The 17,925-nt window shown below is 29.6% G+C and overlaps 2 protein-coding genes and 1 pseudogene across 2 annotated transcripts; all 3 read left to right on the forward strand.

Moving 5' to 3' along the window:
- Positions 1–6,709: 6,709 nt before the first annotated feature.
- Positions 6,710–9,098, forward strand: LOC124932692 (probable pectinesterase/pectinesterase inhibitor 33). The gene is made up of 2 exons (XM_047473360.1): positions 6,710–7,536; positions 8,404–9,098. Exons 1-2 carry the CDS (start codon positions 6,780–6,782, stop codon positions 9,096–9,098), a joined length of 1,452 nt encoding a protein of 483 aa, XP_047329316.1. The 5' UTR covers positions 6,710–6,779.
- Positions 9,099–9,319: 221 nt separating this feature from the next.
- On the forward strand, positions 9,320–12,039 carry LOC124929788 (annotated as a pseudogene).
- Positions 12,040–14,007: 1,968 nt separating this feature from the next.
- LOC124929789 (pectinesterase-like) lies at positions 14,008–15,693 on the forward strand. Its single transcript, XM_047470181.1, has 2 exons — positions 14,008–14,884; positions 14,984–15,693. Exons 1-2 carry the CDS (start codon positions 14,008–14,010, stop codon positions 15,673–15,675), a joined length of 1,569 nt encoding a protein of 522 aa, XP_047326137.1. The 3' UTR covers positions 15,676–15,693.
- Positions 15,694–17,925: the final 2,232 nt, after the last annotated feature.

A 17,925-nucleotide genomic window follows, 5' to 3' on the forward strand; every position in this document is an offset into this window, starting at 1 on the left:
TTTTGATCGTAAAAAAATGTGATTTATGCTTTATTCCGAGTTTGGGTGAAATCTGACCATTAATATTATTGTGTAATGGAATATGGAATGATCAACAAATGTTAAGTTATTAGATAGAATGATAAATATATAGATAGGCTATGAGCAAGAATTTAAAGTTAAAAAAGAAACACATGGATAGACTTTGTGTTGCATCAAATGCTGCACATTTGGAGCCGTTGTTCTTGCTGATATATATATATATGGATAGATACCTTAATTATATTACAAGGCATTTCCCATTTGTTATATATATTAATTATTAATATAGATAAGGCTGGATACATATATATCAATTTCAAAATTTGTTCTTATATATCAAAGTTGTTTTAAAAGTTATATATATATATATATATATATATATATATATATATATATATATATATATATATATATATAAAAAGGTGTGAAGCTTTTGTAATAATGTAAGGTTTCTCTTTTGTTAAAAAAAGTAATTTTCCAAACTGCACATTATTAATATACTCTATCTGTTTGGGTTAAATGTCACAAACACATAATCAAATGAAATTACTCAGATTTAGGTAGCTGCTAGGGTTTAATTATCTCATATGGGTTTGTCAGTTTGTCTACTCTAGCTAAAAAATGGGCTCTCCAAACGGGCTAGTTGACTTAGTTAGGCCTCAACATTAATTTTACCTTTCTTAAAATTGCCCAATTCATGTACTTAATAAATAACCTAATCTATAAATTTATAGCTTTTATTTAAACTAGCATGTAGTCCATGTAGCCCGTACATTTACATAAATAATGATATAAAAATCGAGAAAAAAAACATTACGGTTAAAATGTGATAACATTTTTTATTTACTCTCACATATATATTCTAATTAACCACAACTTTCGACTCGAAAATTCGAACACTTTGAAATATATATATTATAACGTCCAACGTAATCAGATTTGATGTTGAATTTAATATATAAAGTTTTATTAGCTTAGTTGGTTAAGAGGTTCAACTTTTTTTTGTTAGGTTGCTAGTTCAAAACATACATATAACATTTTTAATCGTTTTAAGTTTATGGGCGGGTCAACCCATAATCTGACCCAAATATCCATTTACTTTTATATATATATCCAAATTAACCACTCGATCCGGCAATTCGAACACTTTCAAAATTAGTATCATTTATATATATATATATATATATATTAATTAGTTAGTTAAAAAGTTGAACTTATATTATTATAACGTCCCACGTTCATTAGATTATGTGTTAAATTTAATATATAAAGTCTTATTAGCCTAGTTGGTTAAAGGGTTCAACTTGTTTTTATTAAATTGTAAGTTTGAAACATACCTATAATATTTTTAATTTTATTTTTAACCGTTTTAAGTTTATGGACAGGTCAACCCATAATTTGACCCAAGTATCAATTTACTCTCATATATATCCAAATTAACCACATTTCTCGACTTGGTAATCTGTACTGCAATGTTTAAATATCATGATCATATATACATGCATTGTTTTAAAATACATGACACTTGAATTTCTAAATAGGCATAATTAAATTTGATAAATGAGATTTTTTCATTTTATTAGAAAAAATATTATTTTAACTCAGCCGCCATCTTAAATATTATTGCTTAATTGGGAAGAAAGTTAGCCACCGCATATATATATAGATAGATATATTTGATTAGTGTTTATTTAGTTGAGCTGTTCTAATGCCGCATTTCCCGTTTAAGCAAGTTATTACACATATATGCATGTATGAGTCATCCATGATATATATATAGATAGATATAATTATGCTTAATTTTTAAAATGTTCGGATTGCCGGAGAGCTGTGTTTAATTTGGATATATGTGAGAGTAAATGGATACTTGGGTCGGATTGTGGGTTGATCTGCTCATAAACTTAAAACGGTTAAAAATAAAATTAAAAATGATATAGGTATGGTTCGAAATTGCAACCTAACAAAACAAGTATAACCTTTTAACAAACTGAGAATCTGGGCTAATAACACTTTATATTTTAAATTTAACCCAAAATATGATAAACGCGTGATATTTTAAGAATATAAGTTCAACTTTTTAACTAATTAATCTATATATATATAATGATGCTTAATTTTTAAAGTGTCCGGATTTCCGGGTCGAGAGCTGTGGTTAATTTGGATATATGTGAGAGTAAATGGATACTTGGGTCGGATTGTGGGTTGACCCACCCAAAAACTTAAAACGGCTAAAAATAAAATTAAAAATGCTATAGGCATGGTTCGATCTTGCAACCTAACAAAACAAGTACAACCTTTTATATATATAATGATGCTTAATTTTTAAAGTGTCCGGATTGCCGGGTCGAGAGCTGTGGTTAATTTGGATATATGTGAGAGTAAATGGATACTTGAGTCGGATTGTGGGTTGACCCGCCCATAAACTTAAAACGGTTAAAAATAAAATTAAAAATGCTATAGGTATGGTTCGATCTTGCAACCTAACAAAACAAGTACAACATTTTAACCAACTAGGTTAATAACACTTTATATTTTTAATTCAACCCAAAATTTGATAAACGCGTGACATTTTGACAATATAAGTTCAACTTTTTAACTAACTAATCTATATATATATAATGATACTTAATTTTTAAAGTGTCCGGATTGCCGGGTCGAGAGCGGTGGTTAATTTGGATATATATGAGAGTAAATGGATACTTGGTCGGATTGTGGGTTGACCCGTCCATAAAAATTTTACTGTAATATTTTTTTCACGATTTTTTATATTATTACTCGTACAAATGCACAGAATACATGCTAGTTATACATATTTTACCTGTGATTGTAAAAATGTATTTAAGTACATATTATTACAAACTGAGTTATAATAAATATTATAAATATATTTAAGTCTAAATTACAAACAAAATTGTAAAATAAATTATAAAATGAGTTATAATAAATATTAAAAATATAATTAAGTCTAAATTACAAACAAAATTGTAAAATAAGTTATAAAATTAGTGGCACACAATAAAACAATAAAATAATAAGGGTACAAATTAAATTGTAAAACATATGATAGAATTGTTAATAATTTTTTCAATAAATTTCAAGAAGAATGAGTTGCAAAATAAATAATTAATTTAAAGATTTTGCAGAACATGTCTATACAGATATTGCAAAGTTCGTCAATATTCTTTTTTAACATTTTTACTTTTACTTTGCGTCTTTTCACTTAAAGAAATATTATAAATTTTATAAGAAAAAAAGTTACTAATATTTTGTTTATGTTATTATTTAAATTGAAAAATAGATTTACAAAATATTTTTTTTTTAGTGTGAAGTTATAAAATTATTTTTTCGATTTTTTTTTTATGATGTAATGAACACTATTAAATTGGAATGTCAATTTTTTAATTAGTATTGATGTGATTTAAGTTGTTTTTATTTATTAGGAATGACAATTTTAATCGGATATGGTGGATCATATTTGTGTGTCTCATCCAGCCCGACTCTATCCGTCCGAGATCCACCCGTCTCTATCTCATACAAACACTAATTAATAAACACAATTAAATATAAATATCAATTTTAATTTTATTTATTTTTCATATTTTATAAGAGTTTTAAGTTTATTTTTATATTAATATAAAATTTATAGGTATTACAATATACAATATTTAAAAATTGTTTATATATAATGATGCTTAATTTTTAAAGTGTCCGGATTGCCGGGTCGAGAGCTGTGGTTAATTTGGATATATGTGAGTGTAAATGGATACTTGGGTCGAATTGTGGGTTAACCCGCCCATAAACTTAAAACGGCTAAAAATAAAATTAAAAATGCTATAGGTATGGTTCGATCTTGCAACCTAACAAAACATGTACAACCTTTTATATATATAATGATGCTTAATTTTTAAAGTGTCCGAATTGCCGGGTCGAGAGCTGTGGTTAATTTGGATATATGTGAGAGTAAATGGATATTTGGGTCGGATTGTGGGTTGACCCGCCATAAACTTAAAACGGTTAAAAATAAAATTAAAAATGCTATAGGTATGGTTCGATCTTGCAACCTAGCAAAACAAGTACAACATTTTAACCAACTAGGCTAATAACACTTTATATTTTTAATTCAAGTCAAAATTTGATAAACGCGTGACATTTTGACAATATAAGTTCAACTTTTTAACTAACTAACTAATCTATATATATATATATAATGATGCTTAATTTTTAAAATGTCCGGATTGTCGGATCGAAAACTGTGGTTAATTTGGATATATGTGAGAGTAAATGGATACATGGGTCGGATTGTGGGTTTACCCGCCCATAAACTTAAAACGACTAAAAATAAAATTAAAAATGCTAAGGTATGGTTCGATCTTGCAACCTAGCAAAACAAGTACAACCTTTTAACCAACTAGGCTAATAACACTTTATATTTTTAATTCAACCTAAAATTTGATAAACGCGTGACATTTTGACAATATAAGTTCAAATTTTTAACTAACTAATCTACATATATATAATGATGCTTAATTTTTAAAGTGTCCGGATTGCCGGGTCGAGAGCTGTGGTTAATTTGGATATATGTGAGAATAAATGGATACTTGTGTCGAATTTTAGATTGACTCGCCCATAAAATTTTTACCGTAATATTTTTTTCACGATTTTTTATATTATTACTCGTGCAAATGCACGGGATACATGCTAATTATACATATTTTACCTGTGATTGAAAAAATGTATTTAAGTACATATTATTACAAAAATAAATTATAAAATGAGTTATAATAAATATTAAAAATATATTTAAGTCTAAATTACAAACAAAATTGTAAAATAAATTATAAAATTAGTGGCACACAATAAACAATAAAATAATAAAGGTACAAATTAAATTGTAAAACATATGATAGAATTGTGCAGAATATGTCTATACAGATATTGTTGTCATTCTTTTTTTTTAACATTTTTACTTTCCATCTTTTCACTTAGAGAAATATTATAAATTTTATAATGAAAAAAGTTACTAATATTTTGTTTATATTATTATTTAAGTTGAAAAATAGATTTACAAAATATTTTTTTTAGTGTGAAATTATAAAATTATTTTTTCTATTTTTTTATGATGTAATGAACACTATTAAATCGGAATGTCAATTTTTTAATTAGTATGGATGTCATTTAAGTTGTTTTTACTTATTAGGAATGACAATTTTAATCGGATATGGTGGATCATACTTGTGTCTCATCCAGCCCGACTCTATCCGTCCGAGATCCACCCGTCTCTATCTCATCCGAACACTAATTAATAAACACAATTAAATATAAAATATCAATTCTAATTTTATTTATTTTTCATATTTTATAGGAGTTTTAAATTTATTTTTTATATTAATATAAAATTTATAGGTATTACAATATACAATATTTAAAAATTGTTTATATATAATGATGCTTAATTTTTAAAGTGTCAGGATTGCCGGGTCGAGAGCTGTAGTTAATTTGGATATATGTGAGAGTAAATGGATACTTGGGTCGGATTGTGGGTTGACCCGCCCATAAACTTAAAACGGCTAAAAATAAAATTAAAAATGCTATAGGTATGGTTCAATCTTACAATCTAACAAAACAAGTACAACCTTTTAACCAACTAGGCTAATAACACTTTATATTTTAATTCAACCCAAAATTTGATAAACGCGTGATATTTTAACAATATAAGTTCAACTTTTTAACTAACTAATCTATATATATATAATGATGTTTAATTTTTAAAGTGTCCGGATTGCCGGGTCGAGAGCTGTGGTTAATTTGGATATATGTGAGAGTAAATGGATATTTGGGTCGGATTGTGGGTTGACCCACCCATAAAATTTTTACCGTAATATTTTTTTCACGATTATTTATATTATTACTCGTGCAAATGCACGGGATACATGCTAGTTTGAAATAATGACATAACATTTGATAAAAAAAAATTCTTAAAAGGAAATATAAAGCCCTTATTGCATTCCTTTTTACTTGATTTTTAGTCACTATAATTTTGTGTTGTTGATTCTGTATTTTAAATTTTAAAAGAAATTTATCCTTCAAAAAAAATTACAAAATTAAATTCCTACAGTAATGATATTTACTTTATTTTAAGACGTTTTAAGTGAAAATCGAACGAGAGATTTTTAATTCCTTACTAATCATTTTTTTCACTTGAACTACTGAATTAAATTAATATATGTTAATTGTCACCGTTATATAGAGATGTGTGATTACTTGAGATGCGATTAATATTAATTAATCTCTATTGAGTAGACCTAGAAATGTTTGCATATATGTCACAACATCAAACCAAAAAGAGAAATATTGCATTACCCAATGATCATTAATATCTAATATATATATTATTTAGTCTTCCCATGCAAAACTTGCATTCAAATTAATGTCTTACTTAATCATTCAATTTTCTTAAACCTTTCAAATGACCCAACTGTCATACCACTTTATCAATCCATCTCCATTCCCCACTATATAAACAAGACCCTTTCATCTCTAGGGCGTCCTATTATTTTACAATCTAGGCCATAATATTCAACTACTTTTTTTTACACAAAATGGCCCCAAAGAGAAGCTGGCTTGACCTATTCTTGGTCTATATTCTATCTTCTTCATGTTCGATCTCTTTCGTGATTGGTGTTGACGTTCCTACTACAAACGGCGACATCAACAGTTGGTGCAGCACCACTCCCCACCCTAAACCTTGTCGGGTTTTCATGGGCGGACCCCACGGTTACAACCCAAAGCGTCGAGAAGAGTTTAGGAACATGGCGGTCAAGGTCGCGATGGAACAAGCACTCTCAACCTATGTGAATGCTCAAAAGTACAATAATAATTTAAGCAAACGTGCAAAGGCTGCATGGCTCGATTGTCAACGCCTTGTAAACAACACCATTTCACAACTCAGTAGCACATTCTCGGGCCTCAACACAAACGGAAGCATCACAGATTTCGACGCTCAAACATGGCTAAGCACGGCCTTAACGAACCTCCAAGTATGTAAAACCGGTTCTAGGGAACTAAAGGTGTCATCGACTCTATTCTCCGATGTGGCATCTAGTAACGTAACAGAGCTTATCAGCAATAGTTTGTCCATAAACGGGGGCTTTCTTGACAAACAAGAAACTCCTAACGACGACGTCGTCGACGGGGAATTTCCAAGTTGGGTGTCGAAAAATAAGAGGAAGATGTTACAAGACGCGGCACTGGCTTCCCAAGCCATCGTGGTTGTGGCTAAAGATGGATCGGGGAAGTTCACATCGGTTCAGAAGGGAATAAACTACGCAGTTTCGAAGAGAGTCGGGAGTAAACGAGTGATTGTTTACGTGAAAAGAGGTGTGTATAAAGAGAATGTGGATATCACAAGTCTAATGGGTAAGATCACATTAGTTGGTGATGGTTTAAGGTATACGATTATCACCGGAAGTAGAAGTGTTAAGGGAGGATACACAACCTATAGTTCTGCCACCTTTGGTAAGTTGACCTAGCTCATGCATGAAATTAATTTAATTAATATTCGTTAATTATGAATTAATTTAAGGATCTCTTAATTGTTATTTCTTTAATTATTTAATCAATTGAAGTAATTAGTGTACGCATATAAATATGAAAGAAGGGTATTATTAAAGTTAATTACTTTTGACTTTGATTAATTATTTCTTAGTTATGTTCCTATTCAAGCTATTGCTTGCTTGCAATTTAATTTAGGGTCTTAGGTTAATTAATTATACTTTTGACTTAATTTCTTACTCTTTCTTTTAATAAAAAATCACGATTCTTATTTTTTTTTTGTAATTTTATTTATTATTTTTGTAAATGGTTTAGAGTGTGAAATTTCAAACATATCACCTTGAGCAGACCCAAAAGGTTGGATATTCATGGGCATATATATGTATTTTATATTTATTTTATTTTTTTACCCTTTTTAAAATGATATATAATAGTTTAGAGTAAAATTAAGAAATAGGTTAGTTAGTTCCTCTCTTTGTAAATTTAGTGAATACATGTTAACTATTAAAACAGTGAGAATAACATATTTTATTAATTTTTTTTTTTGTTTTCCTCTGAAAATGTATATGTTGCATCATTTTAGATACGATCAAAGCTTTAAGGACATTAGTTCTTATGTAACACTGAGTTATGAGTTTTCACTTTATCTCAAATATATATAATCTAGTGAAATGATTTTATTTGTTCAATCATTTTTTTAATGGCAAACTTTTATTTCAATCACATATTATAAAAAAATCACTTATATTATTCTTCCAATTATAAAAAATTATTAGAATTGTAACAATTACAAAACACAAAATTTAAAAACTCATATCTGATCATAAACAGGCGTAGAAGCGGCAGGATTCATTGCCCGTGGCATTACATTTCGAAATACGGCAGGACCAAAGGGTGCACAAGCTGTGGCCCTCCGATCATCTTCCGATCTCTCAGTCTTCTACGCATGCGGATTCGAAGGTTACCAAGACACAGTTTTCGCCATGGCCCAACGACAATTCTACAAATTGTGTTACATCTACGGCACAATAGATTTCATCTTTGGTAATGCAGCCGTTGTTTTCCAAAACTGCAATATCTACGCTAGAAAGCCTCTAAGCGGCCAATCAAACGTGATAACCGCACAAGGACGTGGCGACCCGAATCAAAACACGGGCATCTCAATCCACAATAGTCGGGTCATGGCAGCCCCGGAATTCAAAACATCGATAGGGTCCGTGGGCACGTATTTGGGTCGACCCTGGCAACAATATTCGAGAACGGTTTTTCTAAAGACTTATTTTGATACGTTGGTGAATCCGGGCGGGTGGTTGGCTTGGGGCAATACAAATTTTGCTCAAAGTAGTTGTTATTATGGGGAATATAAGAACTTTGGACCGGGTTCATCTACTACAAAACGGGTCAATTGGACCGGTTATCATAAAATTACTGATGATAACGTGGCAAAGAGATTTACCGTCGCTAATTTGATTGCCGGCGCCGCGTGGTTACCGGCTACTGGCGTGCCTTTTATTTCTGGTTTATAATACAGAAAATTATTTTAAATTAATTAGTTGGGAGACTTGGGACATATATTATATTGTGTTTTTTTAATTTTATTATTATTTATTTAAGTTTATATATTAGAATTTTATTTTGTATATTAAATGTGATTTCTTTAATTTGAATATATGATTTATATAAATAAATGATTATTGATGACAATATGTATATATAACTGTTTGAAGTAATTATAATTTAATCTGTCATGTCATGGTTGGCTAAGATTAAGCACTTAATAGGGTAAGATAATTATTTATAGAAAGTCAATGATTTAGAATGTCATGAATACCGTCAGTTTTTATATAAATTAATAATTATAAGGACATAATTTTTATAAAAATATTTAAAATGTATTAATATATATTGATAAAATATATATTTTTAAATAAAAAGTATTTTAATATTTTTATTAATTAATGATTTGATTGATTAGAAAATATATGAATTATATTATTTAATTATGGTTGAATATTTGTGAAAAAACTCAACCCAACAAATCAGCTAGTCATTCTTTATTTTTGGATTTAGTTATTTATATAATGCATGATTATTTTACATATTTTATTATTATTTAAATTAATAAATACCTTCTATTTTTTCTCTTTAAGAAAAATATAATTTCCATTATTATTATTTAAAAAGTTTATGTGTAATAAGAGCACATTGATAAAAATATGATATAAGGAAAAAAATGACAAAAAAAAAATATTAAAATAAAATCAAGAACAAAAACACATAACCCAAATTATTGATAGATTATTGAGAAGGGACAACATGATTATTTTTCAGTTTTACCAATAACTCAATTTTTTATAACTATAAACCGAATAAATTTAACTCTTGGGTTAATTTCCCGGGATATAGAAAGTTGTTGCAATCCGCAGCCCTAGTGGTGAATGCTGTGGTTGCTCAAGATGGAACTGGGAATTTTAGAACTGTCAAAGATCGAGGCTCTCGATGTAGAGGCAAATAGAATCGGGAATGAAAGGTTTGTCATAAGAGTAAAAGTCGGGATCTATATGGAGAATTTAGAGATAGTGTCAAAATTGAAAAATATTATGATGGTTGGCGATAGCTTAAGAAATACCATTATTACGGGCAGTCGGAGCGTAAGAGGAAATTTCACAACTTTCAACTCCGCCGCCACAGTTGGTAAGTATTCTTTTTTTTTTAAAGTCAAAACAAAATTTCAATAACTATTAATTGTAGCGAAAATAGACAAAATTCAATACAATTCATGTGCATAAAATAAACCATACCTTAGAAGCAATCACAATACAACACTTAGTTATTATTTAATTGTCACATCCTAAATAAAGAAAATTGCAAATTACTAGGGATTGTTGGTTTATTGTAAACTGCTCAAAATTGAAAATTGATTAGTTATATATATATATATATATATATATATATATATATATATATATATATATATATATATATAATTAAGACTTGTATACATTGACTATCTTTAACTAATTATATAATTAAGTATAAAATTAATTATAAGTAAAAAACATTATAACATGTTATATTTATAAAATTAATACATTAATTTATTTAATTTATAAATATAAATTCATTTTTCCTTTCAAATCATAAAATTGAAAATATTTATAAATTCGTAAAATTACAATTATTTTTTTTGTGACTAATTTATGAGTCTACATACATCAGACTAATTAATCTTTTATTAAAATTTAAAAAGTGTTGATATAAAATATAAATATTGAGTATTTAAATGAGTTTCTTTCATATATATATATATATATATATATATATATTTATATATATATATATATATATAGGTTTAATTTTCATGACTTGTTCAAGTTATGATTCTAGTATGAAATGATCGATGAAAATTGTGTCCATCTAATCCAGAAGACTTTATAATATGTTTAAGCGTTTATTTTTCAAATGCCAGATTCCTAAAGATCAAGTCAAAGTTAATAAATGTTGGCAATTGACCAATTTTCTTATATTAATTATTTTGTTTTTAAATTCTGTTATATATGTTTCCACGCTATAAACAATAATTTCTCATTATATAATTAAAACATGACTTTTTTTCTTAATGGTTTTAGATTCGATTCATAATAACAACGTTTTATGGGATGTTTTGTTGGAAAAAAACAACAAAAAAGTTTTATTTTACATGGCTATATATATATTAACTTGATTAATAATTGTTAATGAGACATTGATTTGCTACTTTAAATTCAGCTGTTGTTGGACAAGGTTTCATTGGCCGAGGAATAACATTTCGAAACACAGCCGGTCCACAAAACCACCAAGCAGTAGCACTTCGATCAGGCTCCGACTTCTCGGTGTTCTATAGGTGTGGTTTCGAGGGCTATCAAGACACGCTTTACGTCCACTCACAAAGACAATTTTTCAAAGAATGTTATATTTATGGAACAATTGATTTTATCTTCGGAAATGCTGCCGTAGTTTTCCCAAACTGCATGATTTATGCCCGAAGGCCCATGGCACAACAAAATAATGTGGTTACAGCCCAAGGTAGGACTGACCCAAACCAAAACACCTGAATCTTGATCCAAAATTCTCGCATAATGGCAGCGTCTGATCTGACCCCTGAGCTAGGTCAATTCAAGACATTCTTAGCTAGGGCGACCATGGAAATAGTATTCTCGAACCGTTTATATTAGGATTAATATAGATAACTTGGTTGATCCGGCAGGATGGCTAGAATGGGATGGGGATTTGGCACTCGATACACTTTATTATGGATAGTATAAGAATTTTGTTTTTGGTTCATCAGCTGACGGTAGAGTGAATTAAGTGGAAGGGTTATCGAGTTATAACTACTTAACTAGCGATGTTGAGGCCTCGAAATTTACTGTCGATAACTTCATAGCGGGACAGTTATGGTTACCGGCTACTAATGTGCCATTTACTTGAAAATATACAAATTATATAATTTTGTAAAATAAGACAATTAGTTTCATTGATGCATGACGTTCATTTAAAGTTGATCAGTAATTATGGTGTATCATGAGAATGTTACATATCTCCTTTTGTTCTTATATTTTAAATGATGTTTTTGTGTGTTCATTCTATTAAGGTTTTTTTTTTTGTAACATGCATTGTTTATGCATTTTGGGATGTATAGGTAGCATACTTGCATTACAATAATTAAGGATCTAAAGTATAACCAACTTTTAAATTTTATTATTTTACATTTAAATGAGATAATTCCGTTAGGGAGAGATTCAATCCAGCTGAAAGAATTAAATTTATTTCTTACTTGAATAGAAATAAGTATTTTTTTTTCTTATTTTTTATATTTTTCGTTTCATTCAAGTTTTTCGTTAAACTTAAACGACTTTTTTTCAATTTTAATATATATTTATTTATTTTCTAAAAACAAAGAATATTTGAATATAAATCGTGTGTCAAACCAAATTTAGACAGGAATGGAGATTATCGTACTTAAGGACGATAATTTGAAATCGTTCCACGGTAACTGAACCAAATTGTCTTATTTGGAGCGGTTTTTCCTCGATTTGACCGATAGTTGATTGGGAATGGGGTGAAGATGATATTTGTGTCCCTCCCGTCCCGACCTGTCCCGATCATACCCCGAACAATATAAATACAATTAAATATATAAAATAATCCATACATTTATTTATTCATTATATTTTGTAAGAGTTTTAAATTTATATTTTTATAATAATATAAATTTTTAATATATTACCATATATTATATTAAAAAATCCGTTTATATAATTTTATTATATACTTATTTTTTTTTACAGAATATGCTATAAACAGTGTCATGTGATGATTCCAAAAAATTGAACAGGACGGAGACGGGGATGGTAGTACAAAAGTTTCCGAAGTAAGAACATGATGGAGATGATAAATACAGTTCCGTCTCGAACCGCCCCATTACTATCCCTAATCATATTAAATAATAATAATAATAAATGTGAATATATATATATATATATATATATATATATATATATATATAATTTATTATTAATAAACTAAAGTCAATTTGGGTTTTGTTAGGTCCTATAGATCCAGATCTGATACATTAATTACTTATTAGGAAATCTATATTTAACTAGCATAATAATACTTGCTAGCTTGGGGAGGGAGTTCTTGACTTTCACTAAATTATCAAAATGGTGAGCCAAACCTAACTTAAATACTAAACTCCCTTTAAAAAAAATTGGTTTAAGTTAACAAACTAGAATATTATTTTTTTAATAACTTTTAGCGATATATTATTCAATATCTCGAATTTTCTTAAATACAAAAATAAAATCGTTTAAGATACATGTCCGATTAAAACTCAATATATACATATTAACGTTAATACATATATATCTAACACACTTGTTTACAAACCAGCTAAACATTGAACTACATCATGAACATGAGAAAATATATGTATGTTTAAAAAATAAATGACCTTTGGATGAGCCAAAGTGTCAACCATTTCTAACTTAATTGCATGCACCGATCAGTTTCATATTAGGAGACTTAATATTCAATAATTTAAATTATTTATATTCCCATTAAAAGGAAAAAAGTATTAATAATTGATCATTAAAGGCTAGAATATTAGTTACTCCCAATTGGTTTCATTGCATGCATGAGCACGTTCATGCATGACCAATTGAGATAACGTTAACAAGCAATGCAAAGTCAAAATTAATGTCTGCCAAAAATCATTTTTTTTTGTCTTACAAATGTGACAATTTGTATTATTTCTCCATTAATTATTACACCGCTCTCCCTGCCCATCTGTTATCATCTCATTACAATTATTTCAAGTCAATTCTTTCTTCCATTATTTAAGTTGTATGATTATGAAGAGTTAATTTATCCTTCACACACAATTCTCATCTATCAATGACTTATCTCAACCTAATTCAATGTTTTTCTCTAGTTCTTCTCTTTTTAGCCACGTTAATTGGCGCCACCACGAGCGATATTAGCTGGTGGTGCAACCAGACACCGTACCCTAAACAATGCATCGACTTCATGTCTGCCCATAGGGGTTCCGTGAATTTGGTACCACATCGCAAGTCAGAGTTCGTGAAAATGGCTGCCCGAGTTGCGGCCGACCGAGCCTATGTTACGATGGCTCATATCCACGGGCTCGGGTCGAAGTGTCGCAACAAGCGTGAATTGTCTGCATGGGCTGATTGTCTAAAGCTTTATCAAACTAGTGTCATCCAAATCAACTCGACCATCGACCCCACTATCAAGAAGACACCAACCGACATCGAGACGTGGCTTAGCGCTGCGTTGACTAATATCGTAACTTGTCGAAACGGGTTCGTTGAGCTTGGGGAAACCGGTAATATTCTTCCGCTTGCTAGTGACAATAATGTGACTAAGCTTGTAAGCAATACCCTAGCACTAGCTAATAACTCGACAGGGAATCAAACCTCCTCTTCGAGTGGTGACGAATTTCCAACGTGGGTTACGCCTGGAGATCGAAAGTTGTTGCAATCATCTGCTTCTCCGGTTCCAAATCTCGTGGTGGCGAAAGATGGTTCGGGTAATTTTAATACCATTAAGGCTGCTTTGGATGCGGCGGCAACAAGAAACGGGAATGGGAGGTTTGTTATAAGGATAAAACCGGGGGTTTATGCCGAGAATGTTGATATAGGATCGAACTTGAAAAATATTATGCTGCTAGGAGATAGTCTTAGAACAACTATAATCACCGGAAGTAGAAGTGTGGACGGGGGTTTCACCACTTTCAACTCTGCCACCGTTGGTAAGCAACTAAGCATGTATGATGTATCAACTATTTATAATAAAACTCATTTACAATTAAATCACTTACTATCATCCCCATTTTGTGCGGTTATTCCAGCTGTTGTAGGAACGGGTTTTATCGCACAAGGCATAACATTCCAAAACACAGCAGGCCCGCAAAACCATCAGGCAGTGGCGTTGCGATCAGGAGCCGACCTCTCAGTGTTCTATCGATGCTCGTTCGAAGGATATCAAGACACCCTATACGTCCACTCGCAAAGGCAATTCTACAGAGAATGTTACATTTACGGCACGGTTGACTTTATTTTCGGTAATGCAGCCGTAGTTTTTCAAAACTGCATGATCTACGCTCGAAAACCATTGGCTCAACAAAAGAACACGGTGACAGCTCAAGGCCGAACCGACCCAAACCAGAACACTGGCATATCTATTCACAATTCTCGAATCATGGCCGCGCCCGACCTAGTGCCTGTGGTTGGTTCATTTCAAACATTCTTAGGGCGGCCGTGGAAGCAATATTCTAGGACTATATTATTGCAATGTTTTTTGGACAGTTTGGTCGATCCAGCTGGATGGTTGGCATGGGATGGAAATTTTGCATTGAATACGTTGGATTATGGGGAGTATAAGAATTTTGGACCGGGTTCTTCAACAAGTAGACGGGTGAATTGGGCCGGTTATGAAGTTATAACAAATGTTAGTAAGGCTTCACAGTTTACTGTGGCTAATTTTATTGCTGGTCAGTCATGGCTACCTGCTACTAACGTGCCGTTTACTTCAGGCCTCTAATTTCTCTCTTTGATTATTATTATTATTATTTAATTTTCCCTAGTATAATAATATTAGTATGATTAATAAAAGGTGATTAGTTTCACAAAAATCTTCTACTTGAATCTAATTAAGTAAGCTTATAACATAAATATTCTTAATAAATGAAAGAAAATACATAACAATTAAATGATTTCAAAATATATGAATACTTTCATTGATATTTGAATGTAAAATAAAAATAAATAGTATTAGTAATATTATAAAAAAAAATCAAATAACAAAAAATGAAACAATATGATTTACTCAAAATAAAATTAATTAAATTATAATGTACTAACTATACCGAATTATCTTGAATAATTATTCTTTTAATAAATAAAAAATTATTTGAAATTATTATTGTTTAGTGTTTTAAAATTAATTTTATTTAATTAATAACAAAATTTTAAAATTATAAATTATTAAATTAAGTTTTTCAAAGAAAAATAACAACCAAAATAAGGTCAGAATATAGGGTAAACCGATCATAGATCAAATATATTATTTGGTTATTTTTTAAACCTTGATTATAATTATTTTATTGAGAAAAAATCATTGAAAATAGAGAGATAGGTAGTATATTTCTCCAAAAATCTTGGGATTATAAGCAGCAAAATTATTCATAATTAAGAAATGAAAGAAAATATTGAAATATTAAATGTATAGAAAATATTGAAATATTAACAATAAACCTTAATGATTCAGCTTGTGTTACGATAAAGGTCTAATTCTAATTCTTATGTTTGTTAGACACTTTAATATTAAGAATTGAAATTGGAATTAGAATTCCAATGGAATTCAATATAGTGTAATTTGATAGTTCTCAATTTCAATCTTTTTAGGTCGGAATTATAATTCTAAATTAACACGTTTTTCATGTTTTTGACATATTTAACACGTTTTTCACACATTAAACACGTTTTTCACACGTTTAATATATTTTCACATTTTGACACGTTTAACACGTTTTTGGCACGTTTAACACGTTTTTGACACATTTAACACGTTTTTTACGTCATCGACACGTTTAACACGTTTTTGACACGTTTAACATGATTTTCACGTTTTTAATACGTTTAACACGTTTTGACACATTTAACACGTTTTTCACGTCCTTGACACGTTTAACATTGACACATTTAACACGTTTTTCACATCATTGACACGTTTAACACGTCCTTTACACGTTTAACACGTTTAACACGTTTTGACACGTTTAACAAGTTTTTGGCACGTTTAACACGTTTTGACACATTTAACACGTTTTTCACGTCCTTGACACGTTTAACACGTTTTTGACACATTTAACACATTTTTCGCGTCCTTGACACGTTTAACACGTCCTTGACACGTTTAACACATTTTTGACACGTTTAACATTATTTTCACGTTTTTAACACGTTTAACATGTTTTTGACACGTTTAACACGTTTTTGGCATGTTTAACACGTTTAACACGTTTTGAAACATTTAACACATTTTTCACGTTTTTGATACATTTAACACGTTTTTGACACATTTAACATGATTTTCACGTTTTTAACACGTTTAACACGTTTTTGACACGTTTAACACGCTTTTTACATTTTGGCACATTTTACATGTTTTGGCACGTTTAACAAGTTTTTCACATGTTTGGAATATTTAACACGTTTTTGACACATTTTCACGTTTTTAACACATTTAACACGTTTTTTTACGTTTTTGGCACGTTTAACACGTTTTCACGTTTTTGACACATTTAACACATTTGTTTACGTTTTTGACACATTTATCATATTTTTGACACGTTTAACTCGTTTTTTTTACATTTTGGCACGTTTAACAAGTTTTTCATATTTTTTACACGTTTTGACACGTTTTTGATACATTTAACACGTTTTTTTTACGTTTTGACACAATTGTTTACGTTTTTGACACATTTAACACATTTTTTTACGATTTTGACACATTTACCTCATTTTGACACATTTAACACGTTTTCACGTTTATGACCATTTAACACGTTTTCACGTTTTTGACACGTTTGACACGTTTAACACGTTTTTGACACCTTTAACACATTTTTTTTTTACATTTTTGACACATTTACCTCATTGTTAACACGTTTAACACGTTTTTCACATGTTTGGAATATTTAACACGTTTTTGACATATTTTCATGTTTTTAACACGTTTAAAACGTTTTTAACATATTAAACACGTTTAATACGTTGTTGACATGTTTCA

Source organism: Impatiens glandulifera, chromosome 3 (assembly GCF_907164915.1).
Source record: "Impatiens glandulifera chromosome 3, dImpGla2.1, whole genome shotgun sequence".
Taxonomy (NCBI): Eukaryota; Viridiplantae; Streptophyta; class Magnoliopsida; order Ericales; family Balsaminaceae; genus Impatiens; species Impatiens glandulifera.